General features: G+C 39.0%; 2 protein-coding genes across 2 annotated transcripts in view; one reads left to right on the top strand and one right to left on the bottom strand.

The window, feature by feature from the left end:
* The window catches only part of herc2 (HECT and RLD domain containing E3 ubiquitin protein ligase 2), a 60,129-nt gene extending 44,485 nt beyond the window's left edge, over positions 1–15,644 (bottom strand). Inside the window, exons 1-19 of the mRNA XM_084722560.1 lie at positions 15,458–15,644; positions 14,269–14,377; positions 12,102–12,195; positions 11,777–11,908; positions 8,365–8,587; positions 8,049–8,149; positions 5,392–5,533; positions 5,189–5,293; positions 4,905–5,076; positions 4,522–4,695; positions 4,029–4,217; positions 3,562–3,713; positions 2,932–3,089; positions 2,733–2,846; positions 2,389–2,640; positions 2,106–2,299; positions 1,820–2,020; positions 1,072–1,300; positions 820–944 (exon numbers count right to left, since the gene is read on the bottom strand). Of these exons, the coding sequence (XP_084578686.1) occupies positions 820–944; positions 1,072–1,300; positions 1,820–2,020; positions 2,106–2,299; positions 2,389–2,640; positions 2,733–2,846; positions 2,932–3,089; positions 3,562–3,713; positions 4,029–4,217; positions 4,522–4,695; positions 4,905–5,076; positions 5,189–5,293; positions 5,392–5,533; positions 8,049–8,149; positions 8,365–8,587; positions 11,777–11,908; positions 12,102–12,195; positions 14,269–14,340 (2,829 nt within the window). The 5' untranslated portion in view covers positions 14,341–14,377; positions 15,458–15,644. The remainder of the gene's footprint in view (positions 1–819; positions 945–1,071; positions 1,301–1,819; positions 2,021–2,105; positions 2,300–2,388; positions 2,641–2,732; positions 2,847–2,931; positions 3,090–3,561; positions 3,714–4,028; positions 4,218–4,521; positions 4,696–4,904; positions 5,077–5,188; positions 5,294–5,391; positions 5,534–8,048; positions 8,150–8,364; positions 8,588–11,776; positions 11,909–12,101; positions 12,196–14,268; positions 14,378–15,457) is intronic.
* A 1,813-nt stretch (positions 15,645–17,457) lies between these two features.
* Positions 17,458–21,387, top strand: nipa1 (NIPA magnesium transporter 1). Its single transcript, XM_084722134.1, has 5 exons — positions 17,458–17,682; positions 17,834–17,881; positions 18,032–18,122; positions 19,734–19,894; positions 20,071–21,387. Exons 1-5 carry the CDS (start codon positions 17,550–17,552, stop codon positions 20,562–20,564), a joined length of 927 nt encoding a protein of 308 aa, XP_084578260.1. The 5' UTR covers positions 17,458–17,549; the 3' UTR covers positions 20,565–21,387.
* The last annotated feature ends 5,320 nt before the right edge of the window (positions 21,388–26,707 follow it).

The following is a 26,707-nucleotide window of genomic DNA, read 5'->3' as shown; positions in this document are numbered from 1 at the left end:
AAAGTAAGACTTTTTAATGCCACCGTTTTTTAAATTTCAGTCAAATTTGCAATAAAACTAAACATAAAACGTGAAAGTATGGGCATATTCTTCTGAGTAAAGAGGTCAGTTCAAAATGATAAGTAATGCAAAATAACAATAACTGATTATACAGAACATTTATCTAAATACATTTGTTAGTGTGAAAACATATTTGTCCTTAATTATATTACAACTGTCTTCTAGCCAGAATCTAAAATGAGGTGATATCAAGGTGGAATTCACTCATACTGAAAGTATTAAGACCCCTGCATTATTATTGTGATTCTTTTGTCTAGTTTATACATGGATTTTAAATAAATAGGTAAACGCCATCACAACTCATTTAGCCTATAGTCCATTGTCATGATGAATCTTGTCAACTTCCATGCTTGCCTTTTGCCCAAATTTTGATAGAGTTGAGACAATTACCTTCAATGTTTCCTGCTTATTATTTAGCTAATATCATTCCTAGTATGTATATTCTGAATAAGGAAAGCGGTGCTTACAGCATTCAATGAATAAAGACCTTCCCAAACAGAATTGAAGACTATTTAATATTTTATAAGGCATTTTACATGTAAATGTGAATCTAAGACATTTGAAGACTTTTTAAAAACCCATAACCACCCTGTTTTAACCGTTAATTTCTTATATTCTGTATAAGTTATTATCAGGGTTCATCTGCCCAATGGACCAGAGCTTATGGTAAACAAATCATAACAAATTAAATGAATGAAGCTGAATACACTGTCTGATAAAAGAGAGCTGAGTGATGACTCATACATTTAACTCACTGACCTGTATCTCAGCAGTGATGGCTGCATTCAGTGCAGATTCCAGCCCTCCATCAGCCATTAAGCTGCTGACCAACAGGTCGATCATGAAGCGACGTCCAGGGCTCACACTCATTTCATTTCCGGACGCTAAGGGAAAAAAGAAATGAAAACCTCAGTGTCTCCCATCCCAATCATTTTTTGACTTCACAGTATGTTTATGGGACTATTAAGTGTCCATTACTGTGTTTAATCAGTGATAGCAGGTTGCACTCACCAGCATTAGGCAGAAGAGAGGATAATGCCCTCGCCCTCTCCTCAGCAGTGGGCAGCAGCACTGACCAGCCACTTTGGAGAACTGCTTGGGCAGCTGCTTGCACAGTATTGAGCACCCCAGCATTGCTAGCGAGTACCACCACCGTTTGTTTGAGGTTGTTAAGTAGCACACTGCCAAGCCCCAGGCCCAGTTCCTCTGGATCCATCTGGTTACTGATGGCTGCATGGAGCTAAGTGAGGTTTTACAAGTATTATGATCAGAAATCCAATAAGCCTACTATTTGCAACATTCAAAATTTTTTTAGGAAAAATAAGAATGAGAGTGTATAGAGATGCAAAAACCAGGTCTTAAAGCAAGGAAAATTTCTGTTTTCTCACAAATTTTTCCTTTTTCAAAAAATTGTGATTTGGTTCTGATTCTGCGATTTCGATATTCCACTTTTATTGCGATTTTAATAATATTGTGATTAACTTTCCAGCCCTAATAATAAACAAATATTTATTCTGACAGTGCTACAGTTTGCAATTTTGTCAGCAGCTTTGTTTTCAGGGACCAAAAACAACAGAAAAGGCTGCATAATTATTCTCTAAATAACATTTTTACATATATTGTACAAAACATGATTTTTTGTATGTTTGCAGGTCAGGGATTGTGGTAGTTAAAGTTTAATGACCTTTGTTTTCAGAGAAAAATTTAATTGTTGATAAAATCTAACACTGTCACAAGCTGCCGACAGACTGTCACCTACCTGAAGCCTGAGCAGGTTGAGTGTGGCGACTACCATGCACTCCTTCTCCTGTGGGGGAGGCCAGTCTGAGCTGCCGTCCATCCCCTCGCTGACCTGTCGCAGGAGCAGGTCCAGCTGCTCAAAGGTCATGGGGCAAACGTCCACCACAAAGGGCACACGCTGCCCGACAGACCACTCTGAGCACGAGGACCAAGCGAAGCTCTGAAGACAAACAAACAAGTAAGTGTTATGTTTTGGGTCTATAATTATTAGCGTTTAAAACTCATTAATGACGTTTATGGATTACCTGTCCTGGGCCGCAGGAGATTCCCACAATGTGTTTGGAGTTAAGCCCTGGAAGTGCTTTAGGCTGCTTCTTGTTAGAAAAGAGTGTATCAAAGTGTTGTAGTTTATCATTGCTTCCCCAACTGTGCACCTCTCCATCATCAGTGAGGGCGAGGCAGTGTGTAGATCCCACGGCAACATCCACAACTTTCTTTCCTGGTTGCAAACATAAAGGCAAAGGTCAATCTTTGGATTCTTAAAGCTTCTGAAGATAATTCAGATATATAAGATGATAGTCAACTCACCCTGTAGACTGTCAAGCAATTTAGGGTAGCGAACGTGCTCATCAGTGCCATGACCAAGGCGCTGGTTGTCTCCCTTTCCCCAGGTGTACACTTGGCCATCTTTGGTAAGGGCTACTGAAAACTGGCTGCCACAGCATACCTTCACTATGTCCAGGTCCTGCAGTTTTTCCACAAGTTTGGGTGTCTTGCAGCCATCGCTGCCTCCTCTGCCCAGTTTACCATAGTCTCCGTCCCCCCAGGACCACACCTGACCTGTGGAAACACACAGAGACAGTGAATAAAAATACTAACATTGCGGTTTGGGTGAGGCTGATGGATTTAAGCCTAAAAGACTCCTTTCTTACCATTCTCTGTCACAGCGAGTGTTTGTGCATCACCACTTCCACATGCCACATCCACCACCTTGAGTCCCTTCAGTGCTGTCACCAGCATGGGTGTGGTCTGGTCCTCACTGGAACCTAGAAGTGCAGAATTTTTTTTCAGTGACAAAACAGACAAAGATTTAATTATCCAACCTGAGAATGTTAGTTGAATGGAGCTTACCGTGGCCAAGTCGACCGTAGTTCCCCCTGCCCCATGTATAGAGCTCGCCATCAGCAGTGATCGCAGCACTGTACGTGCTCCCACAAGCAACGTGGACCACATGCTTTCCTGCCTGTTTCCCATTGAAGGCTGCAATCATTATGGGCTCTTCTAGATACCTGAAATAAAGTGAAAATGGAGATGTAGGAGACTGATGCTTCTCTACAGAGGCTTTCTAATCATTGTGAAAGGTAATTTATGTCTTATGCCTTGTTTATGGCTTTTTCGAAGGAGCTGTTACATTTAGAATGCAGTTAGTTGCAGCTGTAGAAGCTGTCTTTGGTATAATAGCATAAAACAATCTGTTATCCTAGATGTGGAGCATGATGTACAATTTTAACATCTGTTTGATCAATAATTAAGTTTTGCTTTTTTTTAGGAAATGGATTTTGTGCCTGAAATGCCCAGAATCTACAGCTTTATTGTGATGTTAGACAATTACACAATTACAGAGGTCCTTTCAATTTGGAAGTACTGCAACTTCCTTTATATCTTTATATTTGATATTTGATGGCAATTAGGAAATGAAAAAGTTGGGTGACTCTTCTGGAAATTAAACATCAGCTAGGTGGGTTTTCTATAGTTGCTTACGTGGTGTCTCCATGTCCAAGGCGGCCTCCATCTCCACAGCCCCATGAGAACACCTCCCCATTGGATGACAGGGCCAAGTAGTGCTGCCCATCAGGATGAGCTGCTAGCTTCACAATCTTTCTGGAGCTCAGACTATGGATTAGCATAGGAGCCTGCAACAAAAGAACTCAGTGACTCAATCTGTGGCAGACACACATTTTCAGAATAAAGCTAGTTCATCAGAAAAGCATCATTAATGAACAGAAAGGTTGTAAGAAGTGTAGAATATCCATTAATTATAGTATTGAAAGTACTGGAGCTATAAAAAAGAAAATTCTCAGTGTGCTCAGTGAAGACCTCAATTCAGTTCAGGCTTTATTGTCCTGCCTGAAATTTAGTTTTTTTTATACCAGCATCGTAACAAAGTCTAAAATTCTAGTATTGTGACAACTCTCATTAACAGAAAACACACGTGAAAAAGAACTGACCAGGGTTGTGCTCTTGTAGTTTTGGGTGTAAACAGCACCAGTGCTGGACAGGATGAGAAAACCCTTTTCTGAACACACAATCTGTGTGACTCCGAGGCTCGACAGGGCTTTACACTGAATGGGTCCATTAACATTAGCATAAAGCTTCCAGCCCAATAGGCCCCAGGCGATCACCTCCTGCAAGGTTCCCTGGGACAAAATGAGACAAGAGAGGGAATCGGTCACCTGGTGATTGTCTGCCATTGTGGCTTTAATTGGCAGAGATATCTAACCATAATTAAATGTGAAAGGCTCATAAGAATTCTATACACGGCTCTTTTGAAGTCTTTCCAAAGGAGGATTCACACATGACACAGAGTACACAGCCAAGATATATATAGCACAGAGATGAAACAACAGGCACAAAGTATTGAAGGGAGGGGTAGCAAATCTGACCTAAAAAATAAGATTACTAATGATTCAAGTATTGCCAGTTTATAAAAAGAGTTGTCACCTTGTGTGACGAGGGGGAGTTACAGTGTGGAGGGCTGCAGGGGGAAGCCAAGCGGTCCAGGTGAGCCATGATCACCACAGCTGTTTGCCGAAGGTCAATAGCCAGGTCATTATCCTGTGGCAAGGTCAGGTAGCGCAGGAAACTCTCATTTGGACTCAGAGGGGCTGTGAGGATCTGGAAATCACAGCAATCAACCATAAAGGACTTATTAGCTTGATTCTCAACCAGGAAAAGGACAACAGGGGTATTTTAAGACAGACGTTGCCAAGCAACACATTAGAAAGATTTTCATCTGAGAACAAGTTGTTTTAGTGGTTTCTTGTTTTCTCTGTGTCCTAATTTCAAGTGACATAAAAAGAAAGCTTGAGAGATGAGATATGCACCTCAGCTTCCTCTTCAGGAATGGGCTCCTCCTTGCTGCTGTGGATGTTCTGAAAGCGCTGCAGGAGGGGCAGCAAAGGTGCACTGGTTCCCTGGGTGGAGCGCTCATTGTCCATCTCTCTCGTGCCACTTTCCCACAGGCGCAGCAGCAGCAGAACGGCAGACAACAGCTGACTGGAAGGACACAGGGACAGAGAGACAAAGTGAGCGGTGAGGTAGTGGTGCATTTCAGTGCAGGAGGACATCAGCACAGACAAATCAGCAGGTATTAGGGGTATCTGGTTACCTGAGAGTGCCCCTCTGTACAGCCAGCTCCAGCAAGATGGCCAGGGCCAGGTGCTGGTCCTGAAGAGGAATGTTGCCTTTGGTGCTGGCACTTCCATGTACATCACTGGTCCCAAAGAAGAGAGACATCAGAATCACAAGAGGACTACCCAACAGATCTAACAATATAATATAGAATTAGTGACTTATCAGTAAATAACAAACCTGAGGAATTTGGTGGCCCTCTCAACAACTTCCAGCCACACTGATGATACAGTTCCCTCATCAAACAGTGTAGCCTCTGGCAGGGCACGCAGAGCATCCAGTGACTCCTGGAGGAGCTCACTGCAGAGATCTGCATCATCTCCTGTAAAACACAAATCTCTTCCGTCTTATATATGAGAATATAAGAATGCCACGGTGAGGAAATTTTCCCACCAATTAATAAACTCAAGATTATATTGGTGCTAGCAATTATGCTGGGCATTTTACAGGCAAAGATATCACACTCAATATCTGTAACATTAGAGCATTTTGATCTTTTAATGTTTAAATCTTTAGATCTTCCCCCTATTTTGAACAAAACAACTGTGTAGAAGGTTGGTTTATTATTTTGTTTTGAGGTGCCCGGTCTATTAAATGTCCGCCACATTGACCACAACAACTGTAGTCCACAGAGGGGTTGCACAGTAGCACTAACATTAAGAACACACTTTTTGTAATGCTAGCTCCTTGTCAAGGCTAGGTTTAGCAAGTTTATCCTTGGTCTAGAACAATTAGCACCAGCTAACACCTTTGTGGTAACGCTGCAGCTCTGTTATAATTGCCCTTCCTGTGGATTTCAGTTTGTACAATCATATTGGGTTAAAAACAAACTCATGTCCGGCTGTGACAACTCCTTTTTTAAAGTAACATTATGGAGCAGACACTTTCGAGTTCATAGGCTAATTGTAGCATCTTCCATCCAGCTAAGTTTTGCTAAGATGCTAGAGGGTGGAGGAGGTGGGTAAGTAACGTGTGTGTTGAACACCATGCAACACCAGTAATACCTAGTACTGCGGCAAACCTAATACAGAGGGTACTCAAAAATATAAAATGTACAATGTGCAAAGCCCAGCCTGAGGGCAAAAGGAGGATTTACAGAAACTACAAAACTAAGATGCAATTAATGCACATATGAATCTGATACGTGCATTGCATATTCACTAAAACATACTTCCTTATTCAATAGTATCCCCCAAAAGGGAAATGAGAACTATTTATACATTTATACATTTATACATATTGATTCTGAACTTTGCACACATGTGCAGACAAAAACCTTCAGGCAACTAGTAACCAGTCAAATCAGATAAATGGTCCTCATCCTGACTCTTCATGGCAAACTATGCAGGATTTTCTCTCAAAAAAAAAAGTACATAAACTCATACAAAAATAACTGCTCTCAATCACCCCCCACGACCCATCAGAAATGCGTGGCAGCGCCTAAATCTGCAGAGACCCCACCCTCCACCAGTACCTTATTATTTTCTCATTATTTTGCTGTGCTTGGGACGCTTTACAAACCCAAAACATTGGTATTGGGAATAAAACTCAATAATCAACTATCTTTCTGATGCATTTACAAACAGCAGCTGACAAATTCAGGTAGTACTTATTCTATGTTTAAGAACCCGCACTATCAAAAGAGAAAGCTCTAGAATATCTAAAATTTGCACGGCTGAAAGGACACACTGTTACACTTCTGTTGTTCTTACAGTGTATTCCAGGAATACAGCGAGACTGAGGATGAGAGGCTTAACTGTCAGTGTGTGTCTGTGGGTGTGTGTGTGTGTGCTGCTCATGTTACAGGAAAGCTACAGAGAAGAGGCCAGTTCTTTGTTCCCACCCAGTCCCTGTGGACAGGCAGCTCTCAACCTCACATCAGTACATGTAACAAAAACAGTATCTCCAAGCTAACAGTGAGGGACTTTTAAATAAACATATTATTAAATATAATCAGACTATGTGATTCACATGTATACCTAGATACAATTTATATTGATTATATATTACTTGTAAAATCATATTCTATTCTGGTGGTTCTTAATGAAGTCAAAGTCTATGGTGTTGTTGTATTGGACTCTATTATATTAAAATATGTTTGTCTGACCCCTTTTACATATATGAATGGGATTAATTTTAAAGAACACAGTTCAGTGCCAGTCCAAAACAAATGGACACTACAAACAACAGCCTAAAGTGAAAAGTCAACTGCATGTTCACTGAAGAAGTAAACTGAAATTTGGGAAGAGCTAAAATCTACTGTAATGACATGCACTGCATAGTGATAACATAGTTTGAGTAACATTATTGCCTCACACAAACATGTGACTATAGCAGGGGTTGGTGAGGGGTTGGGGGTGGGGAGTAACATTGGAAGAAAACATTGCAAGAAAAACAAAATTTGTTCATTCATGTTGTCTATAATGGAGACATCTTTTTCTAGGCAAATATGCCTTGTGGCAGGAACCAATCTAAAAACAAAATGTTTCATTAGTCTATAGCCCTTACACTGTGCAATAAACATTTACATTTAAACATTTAATGACAAAATTAAAAAAAAAAAGTTGCCTGATTCAGAGCTACATGTGACCTAATGACTCTTTATCATGTTCGCTACATTCTAATCCAAAAGACTCCTGCAGCCCTTCATCTAGCCACTGTCACAAACCAATGCTAAAAACACAGCATTGAGAAATATGTTGGGTTGTTTACTATGAGCAGCTTGTAATATGGTGTCACACATTCGTCAACAGCTGTTGAGCTCCATTAGCATGACAGCAGCTATCATCACCACCACTAGGGCACGTAATGTCTTCACAGTATTCTGATATTCTTACCTGACCTCCAAGCCCGCCGCAGGAAAGCAAAAGCAAAGGAGAGAGCTGCTCTGGAGCCAACTCTGGCCAAACCTTCAACACCTTTACTGGCCGGACGAGGGCTTTAAAAAAAAAAAAAAAAAACACCCAGGATTAACACAAGATGCATGTGTGAGTGTGTTTAAGAGGCCTGTATACGGAAAACACAGTGTGCATTCACACAAGGTTAATCCTGCAAGCTTTAACTCATGAAAGTACATACCATGAAGAAACAGTACTGTGTTTTGTACACTCTTAACTTTCCTGGCTCAATCAATAGCTTACATTAATTACTCACCTCTTATTGTCAGCAGCAGGCAGTGGTGGACTGGGGGGCGTCTTCCAGCGGACCTTGTACTTCTCCTCCATCATGCTGTGGCTCAGAGAGATGAGGTAGCGCTCCAGGATGACTAGCCGCTGGCGCAGGCGTTGGGCAGACAGGGTGCTTTTGGCCATCTGAGCCGAGAGCTTCTGCTGGTCATCTACCAGGACCATCAGACAGTCCTTCAATTCAGTCTCATCTAAACGCACACAAGGGAAAGGGCAATGAAAACATAATCATCATAATGGACCTCATTTGTCACCTATAATTACTTCTCACAGAAAGATAAACTTGCCCACTTGCATGTCATTGTATTATTAAGCTGTGAAAAATGAATGTACATTTGTAATATTTGTAAAACTAAAGCAAAAGGGGGACTTAAACGTGGTTAGAATACTTGCTATTTCAACGCTGAGAAGTCCATTATGGTTTAAACATATATCAGAAAATAGATCATTGCAGTCCTTGATTATGACGGGCTAAGCTGCTTTCAAAGCCATTATAAAATACTTTATAAACACACACCTGTGACCAAATAACACCAGTTTTACAGCGCCAAACAAATTCTTTCAAAATGTCAGATTTTGTTGTGAATTATGATTTAATGGGTGGGCTAAGCATGGTCGAGTGGCAGAAAGAGATGGACAGGATAAAGGAGGAAGGTTTTTAAAAAAGTAGAAATGCTGACATTAATGACCATTAAACAGATGATGAAGTCAGTTTGCTGTTTTCAGTTGTGCTGAGATAGATGTGGATATTGATTTAAAAACAATTATTAAAAAAGAGGCTAAACCAGGCTGACAGTATTATGCCACTGTGAAAAACGGTAAAGGTGAACTATATGGTTTCAGCAGTTATGTCAGCCTACATGCAAGGCCTAACCAACACATCAGTGATCCACCAATCAGCCAGTCCTGGTGTCTCCATTCATCCTTTAATCTCCATCAAAAACAAAAAACCCCATCAACAATCTATGGCAAATTAACACCATAACTTTAGATTGCATGTTTTTATTTATTGCCTATTATGGTTACCTTTCTCTGGTTATATATAATTGTTGTTATAGCTTGGTTCATCTACACTGTAACAAAATCATATTGCTTCCAAGTAACAACAGCTAAGAGAAATATCTTTAAGCATGCTTTCCCCTGCACCTGTGTGTTGTTTGATAACCATTCTGCTCAATGTTGCTGAAGAGTTGCATTGCTCAGCAGAAGAATTATTATTTCTTATCAATAAATTGCTTTTTTCTGTTGCTGTGTGTTTAGTTTATGAAACCTTGCCAGGTATTGGTAGTAACCATTTTATAAAAGCAATAAGCCATGTGAAGCTGTGATTTACAGTGATTTTAGAACAATGTTAAAAATGCTGCTTAGCTGTTCAAAAATCAATGTAAACCATGGCCTCTTGGGGCTCGCTGCTTTATTTTTATACCAAAAAAGGTTGGGCCAATGTACAATGCCATTGTCCATCACTGATGGCTGACACATCAACAACCATTGAGCCCTCTACCCTTGTATCATTGTGATTTAGAAGCCTTCATTCTATTTTGGAGATATGACAGAGAAAATAAAAAGAAGCTGCAGCTGCTGGTCACTGCACTTACATTGCATCTCTATGTCCCATTTATTATTTTCTCATTAAACCTCCCCAGCTAGGTGAACCCACAATGCTCGGTTACACTGGTGGCAGCTGTGTTATTTTTCTGCAGGCCGCTTTTAGTGTGTGTCGTTGAGTCATGCTGCTATTGTTTTCCTAGCTTAGCTTCCACAGCACAGCTAGCTAGCTAACATTGTTTCAAGCTTAACACAACTAACTTACAGAGTGAAAGTGGGAAGCAGCGGCGGGAAGCAGTGGTGACTACAGTGGTGAGCAAATTGGCTAAGAAAAGAAAAAACAATCCACTATCTGCAATGTTTCACTGTAACAGTAACACAAAGCAGACACTCATGGTTTAAATAACTTTGACTTGATTTGCAATGTATTTTGTGTATACGCATCTCTGCACTTTTCTGTTTACCAATATAAATAAACCATAGATAAAAATACACTTTTATCTAAAGTAAGTATATTGCAATAAGTGATGAAACACCATTTCCTATCATTAAATCTTCATTCCACTAGCAGCAGTGTTTTTTCAAAGAAAGGGTCCTATGACACTTACGCTTATTGCTTGCAGTCTTGACTGTTCCTTAATTAAAAAAAAGAATATTCACTACATTCAATATTTTCCCCACTGGCCTTTATCACAAGCAGTCCTTTGTTCTGATCCGGTTCAAAAGAAAATGTTTTATTATGTGTCTATACAGCAGTGCTGCAGGGAAGACAAGATGGGCCAAAATAGCAGGTCTGAAATCCACTTAAGCTTTATGTAAGCCTGACTGGCCTGAGGTTGTATGAGCCACACTACAGTCAGCTGTGCTCAGCTGTCAGGACAGATATGTATCCCACTCAGTCTCAAACTATTTATTATACATTACCAATGGCTAGAAAGCAACTTGTGCTAGAGAACTACCAAATTCATAGCAACTCCTTACAAACAATCTAGCATGGAAAAGAGAGGATACAAACACAATCAGTGCTAAGAATTGGAGCAAATCTATCATATGTGGCTGCACTATCCTGCTTTCAAAACAATAGGTGGGTTGGGGCTCTAACTGCTGAGATCAACATGTTCCAGATATCTGACCACTCAATGGAAAAGCAGGAAGTATGCTGTTTGAACTTTAAGCATCAGTGACAGAGCACTTGTCCATGTAGCGATCCAGTTTCACTCACTGTACAATCAGACCAGTGTGATTTCCTGACTCAGTCAATAAGGGAAAAAAAAACAGAGAGAGAAGCAGCCAAGTAGCTACTAGCAAAGTCTGCATTCACTAAGCATGTAGACCCCATCCCACCCCAACCCCCACCCACCCCCTTGCTTATCTCCCACCACCATAACACTGTCCCACCCAGTCCCAGTAAACACAGCCAGGGTGAGAGACGCTACACCGTGCTGGGCCACATTATAACGCCTACCAAGATTACACTCCGAGGGGTAAAAATAACCACTCAGACCTTCAGACTGCAAGTTGTCATTACAGAGTTTCCACACCTCACGTGCCAGAAAAACATGCGCACTTCAGCAGGGCCTGACAGACGTGAAATTGATAGACACAGAGGTTGCACATGTGTCGAAACGGTCAGTATCACTGTATCTAGTCGACATTTAGGTGTTGTGAAACTGTCTGCTTCCAGCATGGTATTAATTACCCTGACCTGTAAACAGAAAAGTGTAAAATAACAAGAGCCCCAACAGGAGGAGAGGACAGCATCGTAGTAGTGGTCCACAACAAGGTACTTTCCAGCCTGTCACATCTTAACTTTGTTCGAGTATCCCTCTCACCTGGCTGCCGCCCCCAGTCCCATGTCTCGATGATGGAGTGATGCACAGATGTTGAAGTCTCCTCCTCTTCTTTCTTCTCCTTGTCGTTGGGTTCATCCTTCTTCTGAGCTCCAAAGCAGTCAGTGCAATCCTCTGAAATCATTAAAAGAAATCCTGACATTAACCTTCTTTTCCAACATAAAGGTTAAAGTTCTAACTGTGTTCATGGCTCACATGGAGAAAAAAATATACCGTGCCATCACAAACAGATGGCAGCAATGTGCATAAAATATGGGAATAAAAATCATAGAGGGTAAATGGATGTTGCAGTCTCTCAGTACCATACCTGGGTGAGCTGATTCTTCTCCATTGAATATTATCTCTTCATCCTTTACCATTTCATTCCACATCTCACTCAGTCCTTCTGGAGAAAATGCCCGCTGCCAAAGGAAACAGAAGATCAGCACAGCACATTCATAAAATCAACTCTGATGTGCTTGCTTTGCAAGTTCTGCATAACTATGTCACAGACAGGATATTATCATATTATGAGGGTATTATAATTCCAGCTAAAATTAATCCCGTAAACTTGGGTTAGCTTGTTTTTGTGTTACATCACCTATAAATGCACTTTCAAATAGCAATGTCCATGTTGGTTCCTGGCTTGTATTTCATTCCTCTTTAGTTTTTCAAGCATTTGGATCAAAGACAAAGTCTTCCATCTGTTTCACTTTTGGAAGAAAATCTGTTAGACAGTCTTCATAACCAAGCTAAGAAAACTAACACTGACAAACTAATATTGATTAAGGTTAAGTGTAAATACTTTTTCAACAACACATGTTAAAAATTATATAATATCCTTTATTTCCTGCATGAAATTTAGCTTGCAGCAGGTTTCACTGACTTCTTATGTACCAGCGCTATATGCATAGGACTTTTTTAAATCTGTGGTGTGCTGTGGTATTAAATGAGGTATCAAGTATCATTTTCCTATATTAGTATTGTATCAAAGTTTAAAATTCTATAATCACAACAACTAATACTGTCTACAAATAGAGAATGAGAGTACAAATTGCTGCTTTGTCACTGAGTTCCAACTGATTCAACATCTGCTTTAAAATTCTGTCATCAGACTAGAAGTACACTAGTCATGCTTTGCTTTTCTAAAACATACTTGCGAGTGGAAAGCCAACTCCTGCTTTCAAGGATCTAAGGTCTTAAATGTCAAAAACATGTTAGCTCACACAGACGACACCAGACCAGACACACAACACTAAAGCTGCCTCCAGCACTGAGGAGAGCTCTAACAGGAAAAACATGACACCCTTCCCCACTTTCAGTCCTCATTTAGTCATGCAAACCAAATTTCAAATTTAGGGTGAGTCTAGTCATGCTGCAGTTTGTGGAGGTGAGAGCAGACAGCTTGTTGCACTGTCGACTTTGTAGCATGAAACAGTGGATTCACAGTTTTGTATCAGTGTCATCCACATCTGTCATATACTGATAATTACAACCAACATGAGTTTGTTCTCACAACAGAGAGCTTTTTTTCTTAAATTGTTTTGACCCAAACTTGCTGTAATATTATAGGCTCTCTGCACATCACTGGAAAAACAATAATCATCTGTCCAAGAGGCTTGATACAGCCTGCAGGCCAGTGGTTGCAGTATATAAATATAGCCCCTATAGTTCAACACTGTTTGTTAAAGTAGCAGAATTTGGAGTGTTTATACCAAGAAGTGTCATATGCATTCACTTTCTGTCACTGTAGAAAAAAAAGTAAAAATAAAAACAACAAAAAAACATTTAAGTAATAACTGCAGCATCAAGGTTTACAGGTTTTGCACAGCTGGTCCACAACATGACACGACACAGTCACACAAACAAGCAGTCTCTAAAAAGGAACTCAGTGATATAATCTTTTCAGATGGCAAAAAAACAGTTGGGACTTCTGCAGCAGACACAGATGAATGTATTCATTAATCAAAGATTAGAACATTTTCTAAGCTAATAGATGAACATATAAAGTTTCAACTGACATGAAGATGAAAAATATTATTGAACTTTGCAGATTCTCACTTAAATCCAGTCATATGTAAGTGAAACCACAAAATATCATGCTGTTCTCTTAATCTGAAAAGGCTAGGGATGCGCAGATTTTTCGGCCGATATTCACATTGTTGTTTGCAATCAGCCTATCAGCATTTTTTATCTTTTTGCACTCACTAAATTTTGCATTGGTTAATTGCGGTCAAATACTGACAACAGTAGCTAGCATACCTCACTGCCGTTTCAGAGAAAAAGCCACTAGGTGGACACAACTCTGGTATGACTTAAGAGAGAAATGGGGGCCATATTTTTCCTACAAATTATTTCTTTGTTTCCCTGGCAGAAAAGGAGAATAAATCAAAATTGTTATTTTAAACGTTTGTGTCAGTTCAGAATTTCGCAATTGGTGCATCCCTAGAAAAAGCAGTAATGTTCCTTTCATTGACTCCTTTATGTAAACATACCTGTAAGTCTATCTTCAGCCATTTGTCATGAAATCTCAGCTGAGCATCCAGGGTAAAAGATGGAGAAGGCATCTTCCCCTCTCCTCTCCTGGCTGCAAACGCAGCCAACCTGCAAGATAAAGAGATGAAAGGCTTTGTTATGATAAGACAAATTAAGACAAATTAAAAAGTCGAAGTTAGCTGAGATCAGCTAATAATGCCTGACATTATGAGGTCCCTGTGAATTACGGGGGGTAGAGCTTTCTACCTAGCATTAGCAACATTAAAGTTAGTTTTTTTTTTTTCAGTTGAATGAAAACGCAGTTCACAGTCTATCTGTTTCAAGGTGAAAACTTTAAACGCCAGTACATTAACAACTAAAATTACCTCAAACTTATACATTCAGGGATGATCAGCATAACTAACCTATTATTACCATCCACAAGTAAACAGAAGGGAAGCCCAATGCCAGTTTTCAAAACACAGGACTGCATTACATCAATTTCACTGACAAATCTTACAATACAGAAATTAACAGCAGACACCAACTAGGTAACTTCCATATATCGCTGCTTTTATCGCGAATGTTCCGGTTTAAGTAACATTAACTACACAGAATGTCTGCTTAATTAGGTCAACCTTTTCAATTACATATGGTATTCTAGCTGCAATTTTCTTAATCTTAAATTAAAATTACTATTGGGACATACAACTATACGTTGTACCTTGCATTAGCTTCATTAAAATGATTAAAGTTAGAATTTAAGGCCAAAGATGTAGGCTATCCATAACTCTAACGTTACATGAGTGGTTGGAAGGAAAACGAGAATATCATAGCATTAAATGCTAGCAAGGGCACAGTCTCTGTTAACCTTGATAAAGTGGTTATAACCAGGTTATCATATATGAACAGACATAGGTCCAGTGGGTAATAACGCACACTGACACAGCATCAATTCGCTCATAACGCAACACCTAATGCTAAGTAACGTTCACATTAGCTTGGCGGCTAAAGCTAACTACTTAGCTTGCTAGACAGCTAATACTAACAGAGGGTTAGCTTGCTAACGCTAAAACCAGCTCTCATCATCCAGGCAACGATGAGCAAGCTTCTGTGTCATGACACTGAACCGAACGAGGTTCAGCGAATTGGCCAGTTCTGCAACACAACGGGCAACATATCATTTTGCACAATAAATATCTAATTTACCTGCGGTCTCGTCTCAAGATATTCTCGTCCCCTCAGCTGCTTTGCTGCATTAACAAGACGTTCATAATGGTCTTGATTGACAGGTCGCTTTAACGGCACGAGGCATGGAAACAAACTACGTACGTAGTCGTAACAAGGAGAGTCATTGCGATTGATCTGTACCGCAACAGCCCGCTGGATGGGGCTTCGCATCCGATCTGATGCGTGGCCCACAGAGTAAACTCCGCCCGCGTGTGCTAAAAGGTGTCTTAAAATAAGCGCTACGTTTGGATTCGAGGCGGGACATAGGAGGGGCGGGGTTGGCCGCGAATGAAGCCAAACTGTCCGGTAGATGGCGGTGTATCTAAATGAATGGGTGGAGATACTTCTTTCACAGAGGGTTTATTTAGCATTTCATAAAGTTTTCTATGTTTATTTAATTAAATAGGTTATTTATTTAAAAATAATTCGATAACATTGACATTTAAAACCATTATCATGCTTAAATCTAAGAGAAGTTTTTCACATCAGCAATGCTGACATGAAATAGTAGGGCAAACACAGGTGATAAATGGTACTAATTTAAGTTTTTTTTTTATTTAGTTTATGCTGTTGCTTGATATAAATAGCTTACTTTATGTTTGCTCTTTGACCAAATGGTGGCTTGTTTGCTCACTTTTGTAGATAGCATGTTTTTTGTATTTGCTTATGTATAATGCTTACTGAGGTGAGATTCCTTTTTTATAAACCTCACCTGTGCAGTTGGCTTCTTTTTTTCTCTTGTTGATGTATTTCTCACGTTATTGTGCAAATAAATACATACAATACATTAAAATAAAGGTTCCTGTCCATTTAAGTCAAACAAAGTCAGGGTGCAAGGCTATGCTACACAAAATGGAATGGGACTTTAATTATTGTCATTGGTAACACCTGTGTTTATCCTACTATTTCATAACAGTATGGCTGCTGTGAAAAAGGTCTGTTTCCATTTTTGTTATTATATCTGTCTGCTGATTTTATTATCTATTTGACCATAAACCATCTAACCAATATCACTTATCTATAATTTAGACAGAAATTGGGGTTCCTTGTTATTAATATAATCTTCTTATTTGGTCATGAAGAACATAATTTTAGAGCTGCTGAATGCTCATTTTTAATGCACTATCATGTTTTCCGCAACAAACACAGGAGTTATTCCAGAAGAAGGATCAGCAAGATAGCTGGATCTGTTAAACCAAAATTCAACAAATATAATCTCAGTGATCCATCATAAAGGGATTATTGAACCTCCAGGGGCCCAAGCTGTCAGTGGGCCAGTATGCCAATTCCTGTGCATGAAGATTTCTCATTACAGACTAAAAGGGTAACATTTCTCTCTGACAAACTGAACAAATGGCTTTAACATTTAATTTAAGGATAAGAAAGAAGCTATTGTGACACACTTAAATAGTGTTTATCCCCACAGGTTTTATGTAGAAAGTTAAGGATACAAGTATACAATATAAGATAAGTCCAAAGATTATGCAAAAAAGAAATGTTTCAGCATTTTTGAGAATTTGTTGTCACCCCAGCACTAAGGCAGAGGCATGGTGATCTAAATAGGTATTTTTGCTCAAGGGGATATTTTTGTGTCCTCAAGGAGGACTCTCCTTTAAAATGAAGAATATGACTCACAAGGCAAGCAGCTCTTACTCAGTGTGCAGGACCCTCTCCTTTCCTTTTTATTTGTACTTTCCAAAACTGATCACGGCACAACAGAGGATAATAGCCAACAGATATTGATATAAAGTGATCCCTTTAAACTGTTTAAAATGCAATTTCACTGATTGATAATGAAATGTGATACTAAACTGTGGCTATTTCAGACACAAAGAAAATACAAATAAGCAGAATGTCACTGCAATGTGGCGCGACTATTAATAAGCTGTTTGAGGCTAAAACTTTATAATTTAGCAAAGTGCAGTGAGATCATGAGTGATGCTGGGATGGTACAGCCGGGTGGTCAAGGAACCGCGCATGCGCACTGTCTCACTTCCGTATACAAAGTTGGACTGTAGACTCTCAGTCATTCTGCTGGTGGAGCTAAACCTGAAAAACAACAGCAACAGTAATGACTGTTAGCTCCGAGCCAAACGGCGCTTCGTTGCCCGTGGCTGGAATAGTCATAGCAGTTATTTCAAGTTTCATCAATGGGTCGACATTTGTGCTTCAAAAAAAGGGAATATTACGCTCCCGCGACAGAGGTAGACAGAAACAGCAGATAAGTAGACGGACTTTAGCTCAGCTTTCATTATATCTACATGGGTGGAAATGTTGAAATCATATAAAACACATCAATAAGTCAGATAAAGGGTCGTAGACTACAGACTAAACTGTCTACTATATTTTCTATAGGAGGCTCGTACCTCACAGATGCGGTGTGGTGGGCTGGCACATTGTCCAGTAAGTATAGCGCCATCTGTCGGCTGTGGATGCATAAATCACTTTACGCTACAAAACTCTGCAGTGTGTCCTTTTCTTTTTCAGTTATTTAAAACAGTACTCTCCATTAATGTTTAGTGTGTTGACACTTCTGTTCATGAATCTCAATAGTGGTTGTTGGTCAAATTGGGAATTTCCTGGCATACAATGTGGCCCCTGCTGTGATAGTGACACCACTAGGAGCTCTTGGAGTGTTATTTGGGTAAGTCCAGAGAGAATGTGATTCTTTTTATTTATTTTTTTCTTAAGCATTGAGTTTGACATTGTGATATGATTTGATTAGAATAGAAACACCATACAGTGTATATAGCAACATACTGTATTTTTTAGGGATGTAACAACACATCAAATATTGTGATACTGCAACAATAAAATGTCTTAACTGTGATTATATCTATTGTGATACTGCATGGCTAATTATTTTATTTTAATATTTTTTGTTAATTTTATAAAATGCCTCCTACTGGCTGCTGCATTCTTTTTATTTTGCAACCATACGTACATAATTTAAGCATTCATTGCCAAGACAATTCATGACAGATTTTGCACATGCTAAGGTCATGGCTGGCTTTTATTTTATTTTAGCTTACTTTATTGAAGAATTAAAGCAGAAGCACTTTAAGTTAAAAAGAAAAACAAATTGTCTATGAATATGAATTTTCTATGAATAATAATATTAAAAAGTTGTAATTTTTATTTATTTATTATTTTAACATTGTGATATATATCATATCATGGACTTCTTATTGTGGTATTATGTTACTTTGAGTTTTTGGTACCATTACATCCTTAGGTTTTTTTTGTTTTGTTTTGTTTTTTCGCTATACTCATAAGCAGAACTATTTTCAAGAGATTTGTCCTTATATCTGAGTCTTTGCAGACAGTAGCTGATCAGGCAGATACATACATCTATGTGATCTCATTTCTAATGATGACCATTCACTCACTTCTACAGAACAAATACACCACATGACAAAATCCCAGCCACCAGACCACACAAACAAAAAAATTTTATAAAATGTTATACACCGCATTGACATTTTTTTTTTATATTCAGCAACATTTAATTAAAGAGAGGAAAAGAGACTTGAAGTAGTATAGCACTTTGATATACGTTATATGTTATCATCTGTTTGAAGCCCTGTTTATACAGCAAGCATCTCAGACACACTTTTGTTATTTAAGCATCTAAAAAATGTTTTTGTTGAAAAAAACTAAGAATCATGTGAGAAAATTGTGATCTCAATTCTGCAAGAATCGTGCAGCTCTAGTTTCATTCACTCTGTATTAAAGCTGTCACAATCAGATCTTTATTCAGTTCTTTAGTTATCACAGCCAAGAGTATTAATGATAACAATATTATCATTATTGCGATAGCTATAGAAAAAAACTGTTAAATTTAATCAAATTTCAGCAACTGAATTACACTCAAAATATGAGTACAGGGAGGCTGAGAGAGGGTCTGTAACCAAAACTATACAAAAGCATTCAGAAAGTGCAGTTTCACTTGATGGATGGTGAAAAGGCAAATAGACTAACAGTATTATGTATATCATTTAGATGATATCAATATTTAATTTCTCATCGATACCAGTATATCGCAACACCCTTACTTTGTATAAATTATTTTGCTCCCATGACATTAAAACATTGTGTGCTGCTTTAATCTCATTGTGTCACTGCATTGTTTTTCATTTACTAAGCACCAAAGTGCAGAGTCGGGATTGAAAACTATTACACTGTATAACATTTTCAGGATTCTATTAATTGCCTTGCGGATCTTGCAACAAGTTGCTTTGTTTGTGTGATGCAGGGCTGTGCTGGCTTCTTGGGTCTTAAAGGAGCACTTAAACATCCTGGGAAAGCTTGGCTGTTTGTTGTGTTGCTGTGGCTCTGTTGTGCTTATCATTCATGCCCCTAAAGCAGCTGCTGTAACATCAAGACTGGAGTTAGAGGAGAGGCTGTCAGACCCAGGTGACAAAGTCAAATTTGTTTGTGTTTTTGCTGCTGATTTACTCTAGTAATTCTGAGAAGTGTCCCCAACAATTATTAAAATTAAAAGTGCACTGTCAAATTAGAAGCAGGCCAGTAAAATGTCAGGTATACAATATAATGGCATTAAAATGACGATATAATTTCTCATCCTGCAGTGTTTGTGCTTTATGCCCTCTTGGTGGTCCTGCTGCTGGTCATACTAATTGTGTGGATTGCTCCGGCTCACGGCTCATCAAACATCATGGTGTACGTCGCCATATGTTCCCTCTTTGGAAGCTTCACAGTTCCGAGCAGCAAAGGACTCGGCCTGGTTGCACAAGACGTCTTTGGGGAAGGGCCGCCGAGCAACGGGGCTCTGGTTCTCTTCCTGGGCCTGCTGGGGACGCTGGCTGTCAGCATCCTGATACAGTTCTTCTTCATAAACAAAGCCTTGGAGTGCTTCAGCTCCAACATGTTTGAAGCCATGTATTATGTGACTTTCACATCCACCGTCATTCTCGCTTCTGCTCTGCTCTTCAGGGAGTGGACCGCACTAACTTTAACTGATAGCCTTGCCATCCTCTGTGGTTTGGCAACAGTTTGTGTCGGGGTTGTTTTACTCCGCATTTCCCAGGAGGCCTTGATAACCTGGAAGAAGAAGACGGACTGATTTAGTTGCCTTCACATGGATATAACTTTTGTGCCATACCGAATTTATTATAACACAGACTCTGTACTTGATTTGTCAAAAGTACATATTATCCTCTTACTTGTAGTGCTATTCATCCATCTAGATTGTTTTGGTGTGAATTGCTTAGTTTTGGTGATATCAGCCGTAGAGATGCCTGCCTTCTCTCCAATATAATGGAACTGAATGGCACTTGGATTGTGATGCTCAATCGCCAAAAAAATACAACAGTAATGTCTCTTTCGTGACAACTCTACAGCCAAGATCTCCAAAACTCTGCAACCAAAACAATCAAGATAGCACTATGGTTAAAAGGAAACATTTTTGATTTTGGGGGGAACTGTCCCTTTAAGTGACCAAAGCTACAGTGTATTTATAACTACTTTCACTTAACATTTTACTTAAATCTCGTCACAGTTTCTTATGGAACAGTTATTGTGATAATAATCGTTCTTTATTTAATTTTATTAATACTCAAGAATGCAACTCTCCTCATCATGAGACACAGTCACACTCAACTAAAGACTGGGAAACAGTTCATTAGTCAACTTACTGATTTGAATTGTTTAAATAGGAACTGAATATATCCTGTGTACTTTCATGTGGAGTGTTGCCTTCAAGGTTTTAACAGGCCCACTGAATGTTGTCCCACTACTAGATTGTATTAGTGTAGAGTCACCTTTTCATTATTATATCACTACAACACTATATTCAGTGTGCCTCTCAGTAATTCAGTGTCATTTCAGAGGCAGTCTCTCAGTGCAAGAGCTGTATATAAGATGAGTTTCAACAATGACTGAATGTTGTGTCTTGTATGATAGTACCAAATCTAAACTTGACATGTGACATGTTGTGGCTGCAGGTTATATATGTGTAATTAAAGCATTATTTTTGCTTATCTATTTATATTGTAGAATTGTGAACACTATTTTCTACTTATATATGTGTCATTTTTTGTGCTGACTTTGGCAAGCATTTGTAATACTGAAGGGTCCATGAGAAACACTGTCCTTACAAGTTATGAGTCCTGTCTTTGATGAGGGTTTGGTTATCTTGCTTGATTTATAAATTATTAAATTAAACCAATCCTAACATCTAACACCTTTTTTGTTATAAATGTTGCAAATACTTCACAATATAAATGTAATATGAAAATAAATTAATTGCACAACAGATAATAGAAAGGAAAGAATAACATAAACCTTTAAGGATCTGCTAAACAATTTCAGTAAATTTGAAATGTCTCAATCTTATTTTTTAGTTTTAATTTTTCAATAGTATTCAAGTATTTAAAAAAAAAACTTAAAAGGGTATTCATTCTTTCAAACAATGTCATTTTATGGATATGTAGTCTGCTGATATTGAATTATGAAAGTACTATCATGAAACTTACAGTCCTTCTTACCAACAGGGTAAACACACGTGTTACCAATGATACTAATTAAGGTCCCATTCCATTCAGTGTAGCAGAGCCTTTCCAGTGAGCCAACATAAACAATACTGAATGAGAGCTGTAATATGTAATATTTCTAGATTAAAATATCTAAAGGAAAACACTGGACATATGTCAGGTACCTTCATTATCCCAAATGTTTCCAACAAAGTTCAAAACCAGAGAAATCCATAATTAATTCAAGGAAACGGTGTGTTCCCTACGAGCTGCTGATTGCTATAGCTTCCACACTGACATGAAATAATCAGCGAAGAAGAAACCGGTAGGCGTGATCCGTTTTACTGGCGCAATATTGCAATACGTTCAATTAAACACTAGATGGCAGTAGCCAACTACAGAAATGTGTTAGGACTCCAATTGTATGGCTCTACGAGTTTGACCTTACAGATCAAGTGTGTGTGTGTGAAGGAAAATTCTTGAGCCGAGCAGAACTTCAGCCTTCATAAACAGACATTCTGACTTGTGACAGAAGGAAAACACAGATGTAAATAAGTCAATCAATGATAGTTGTATGGACCCTGCTTCAGGGTCCTGGTATTACTCATGCTGGCTCACTGTCACACTGTCATGGCGTATGCTTGAATATAACTGAGCCATATACCTTTTTGCAGCTACAGGTGCTACCAGTGATACCTCATTTAATGTAGCAGAGCATTTCCAGTGAGCCAACATGCACAGTAACAGCACCCTGACTCTGAACCTGAATTAGTATCACTAGTAACACCTGTGTTTATCCTACCATTACATATCAGTGTGGTCTATTGCCTGCTATGACAATTCAGCATGACTTTTCATAACATCCACTTTTACTTGATGAAAATTTCTGCCATGTTTTCTGATTTGTATTTTCTTCAGAATTCCCTTTTGAAGACTGCATAGGTTATCACATTGTCATTATCAGCAGCAGTGAGTTTGAGTCTGAAATATAAAGAATTGCATCTGGTGAAGAAACCATGTCAAGGGTCATGTTGTCAGTGGTCAAACACTGGATATGACTGTGTGCTTTATTAGATACCCTCTCTGGGGATTCCCTGTTTTTCTGGTTATTAGTCAAAGATATTAAATGATTAAAATGATGCACGGCTTTCAGTTCCACCATTTTTTCAATTATTCAAATCACTGTATCCCTGACTATCTTCACATCTGCAGGCCACAGCTATTTCCCTGTGTCATATCTCTGAACACTTGCCCTAGCAGAAGGACAAAGACAAAATCTGAAATCGCTCCCACTGAATTTATTTATTTTAAAAGGACATCTCACTCCAAAATTAAAATATACATATTCTTCCCCTGGCCTGTAATCCCATTTATCCATAAAGTTTTTTTTTTGTTGTTTTTTTTTTGGTGTGAGCTGCAGTTTTTTGGAGTTATCGGGCGTAGAGATGTCTGCCTTCTCTCCAGTATAATGGGACTAAATGGCACTAGTCCTGTGGTGTTCAAACACAAATAATACATTTTGAAAAATTCAAAACCAGTGTCTCTTTCCAAAAATCCTGACCCAGTTACTCAAGATAATTCACAGACATGGAGGAACTATCTTTCTATTAGAAACAAGTAATTCTGGAAGATTCTTCTGCAAAAGAAAGTTGTTCCTACATGAAACTGCTCACAACAAGGTCTGTGGATTATTTTGAGTAACTGGGTCATGAATTCTGGAAAGAAAGAAACATTGCTGTTGTGTGCTGGTGTGTTTTTTGGTGCTTTGAGTGCCACAAGACTAGTGCCACTTAGTCCCATTATACTGGGGATAGAAGGCAGACATCTCGGAAAAAAAACTCTGCAGCTAAGATCGAAACAGTATAGATGGATAAATAGCAGGCTAAAGAAAGAATATTTTTGTTTTTAGGGTGAAATGTGCCTTTAAGTGTTACAGGGTAGGGACTGAATTCAACACAGCATAGTTTGTAGTATATAGTATGGTATATAATATACAGTATAGTTTAGTGTTTTCTTTATCGTGAAAACATGCAGAAAAAAAGAAGGGACTCCGGAGAGTTTTAACTCTCATATAGTGCATGCTGGGAAGTCTGCTAGTACGCTACCATGTTTCTTTAGAAACTTCATTTAATGAGGTGACTGAGCTCTATACATTCATTCAACTTATTATTTCAAGTCCAAAGACTTCAAGTTAGAAGAACTCGCATTTCTAACTTCTGAGTACTAGATATTTTAAGTTTAATTAACTTGAATAAATTATTGTTATGTAATTCATGTTTGTTGTTATTTAGTTAATGGAAAAAGATTAGTTGATTCCGCCAGATCTTTGATTGATTTTTTTTAGTGTACTGTGAATCTTTCAAATTGTAAAGAAAATCTAAATGCCTTCTGCTCTGCCTTTTCCGATATCACTGACAGTGATTCATGTTTATCTTACTATCATTGACATTTCAGCACCTGAGTGCGCACTATTCACTTTACAATCCCTCAGAGGACAAGTCAGGAACATCTTCATTTACATACACCTGGGCCATAAAGTGTTATATAAAACATTCCTGCATGCCGAGGCATGATCACTAAATTCCCGGGCTGTGCTCACTCACTCACTCACTCACATACACCTGTTGGTATGTTGCTTCAACTGAGACCTTGAAAAACCCTCATGACAAGCATTCTTTGGATATCATTGCTGACTAGTTCAGAGAACGATGTGGGTTGTTATGACATGTAAGCTCTGGAGAATTAACTTTTAGAGGTAAGAAGTTACAAAGAAATGACAACAAGGAGTTTACAAAGAAGGATGTGAATTGTGCAGAATGAGGCAAGCTGAGACTAAAGTAGTGTGACAGCCAAGTATTAACATGGGGTCTGCTGATAGGGGAATTTTCAGGGGAAAATACAGCCTACAGCTTTCTGTTATTCATCTTCTTAGAATTAATTCTTTAGCTTCTGTTGTTCTTGTGATCACTACCATCCCACTTATTCATTTGTCTGCACTGTTAATTACTCACTGGCATTGTAGACTTAAAGCACCCAACTTTTCACAGGTAAGTAGCTCGCACCTGGCTACACTGTGTTTGATCTTTACCGCTGACTCAGGTGCCATTGTGTTCATTTAGCCTGGAGACTGTCGTCCACAGCACGTCTCTCTGTGTTGCCTCAGACACAAAATGTTTTGACTCATGCGCGTAGTGAATCAGTCTTTCTGGATTGTGCAGCTCAGTTGATTCAGTGGAAACAGCTGGCAGTCCGAGACTGGAACCAGCCACTCAGTCGCGGTGACCCTGGCGCCTCATGCATGTTTCATGAAGAACACTGTCTTAGATGCTTTTTTGTTGGTTTAAATGTGGAAGCTGTGAGGGTAAGATGTAGGCTGAGATCAGGGTTGAAGGTGGAGGTTAGGAGCTGGTCTAAGGACAGGGGTAAGGGTTACATACCCTCCATCAACACAAATAAGTCATTTGGAACCTATGTATTTGGGTGTTAACTTTCAGGGCACTTGAGACAAATTCAACTCATACATCTATCATAGTAATTCTCAAGTCAAGTCTCAAGATCTTGAGGACAGGTCCAGTCTCTGAATTTTACTGATCAAAATGACATTGCTTTAGAAGATTTTTCTGTCAGTGTAGTACAACAGTGTTTTTTACACTAGTTGATACCAAATCACCAAATCATGTCAATGCATATACTTGCATGGATCCAGACCTTTGAATCTGCCCACTCCACCAAGCTGACGGGAAAAAGAGTGTAACTCGTTGACAATTCAGTCTGATATTGGGTAATGCATAAATAATAACTGAATACTGAAGCCTGTCTAGTCCTGTCCTATTTGTGTTTTTATTATTCTCAGATTAAATCAAGTCTAAATTGAATCAAGTTTAGACTAAAGTTGTTCCTTTTGACGTAATGATGCTGGTGGTTATGATTCATAGTCTGCTAAACAGGACTGAGTCATAAAGAGAAGATGCCTGGATGTGACTGTTCCTCCTGATATGGCGATGCTGTTTTGTAGTATGGTTTGAATTGTAAATTGTACTGCATAAATTGTTACATCTGCAAGTGTAATCAGCGCTGTAATCAGTGGCAATGTACAAATAAAATTGTTATTTGGGCAATATCCTGAGCGCCACTATCAGAGACTTACTCTATGGGACACACACCCAGATTTGATCAACCTGGGTTGGGCTGAGGGTGTCTTGTGATAAAAGCCCGAAACAACCAATGACATGTAGGTCCATGTAGGTCACCTTGAAAAAAAGTATAATGCTGATTGTCAGGGATTGTAACACCCATTCCAATCAACTGAATCACTCATTTTTGTGACTTAAGCCATGAATCCAAGTTGCAAGTCTACAAGTTCCATGTTAAAATTTGATTTAAAAGCAGTATTAATTCATTGCAGTTGGGGGCAGCAGAGCAGCTTGTAAACACAGCATTGACATATTATCACCATACAAAGTTGTCATGGCTAACATGCTAGCAAACAATTGCCTCATTACACATTCAGCAGTTGCAGAGCAATACAATCAGCTCAAAAGGGCACATGTCACCCCTCTGTTCATTGAGCTACATTGACTACCCCTGGCTGCCCGCATCAAATTCAAATCACTAATGCTAGCCTACAAAGTACTCAATGATTCTGCACCTATCTACCTAAATGCTCTCATAAAAGCTCATGCTACCCCTCTGCAACTCCGGTCATCAAATGAAAGCCGCCTGGCTGTCCCAGCAC

The sequence above is a fragment of the Lutjanus erythropterus genome, chromosome 7 (genome assembly GCF_056507025.1).
Source record: "Lutjanus erythropterus isolate fLutEry1 chromosome 7, fLutEry1.hap2, whole genome shotgun sequence".
NCBI classification, from domain to species: Eukaryota; Metazoa; Chordata; class Actinopteri; order Lutjaniformes; family Lutjanidae; genus Lutjanus; species Lutjanus erythropterus.
Note: the sequence above shows the minus strand (reverse complement) of the source record. Positions and strands in the feature narration are given on the sequence as shown.

What these genes read in the sequence shown, in the direction of transcription:
- nipa1 (XM_084722134.1), top strand. Translation starts at nt 17,550, where the DNA reads ATGACTGTTAGCTCCGAGCCAAACGGCGCTTCGTTGCCCGTGGCTGGA. An exon ending in ATTACGCTCCCGCGACAGAG is followed by an intron (nt 17,683 to 17,833) that starts GTAGACAGAAAC and finishes TATTTTCTATAG; the next exon opens with GAGGCTCGTACCTCACAGAT. An exon ending in GCTCTTGGAGTGTTATTTGG is followed by an intron (nt 18,123 to 19,733) that starts GTAAGTCCAGAG and finishes TGTGTGATGCAG; the next exon opens with GGCTGTGCTGGCTTCTTGGG.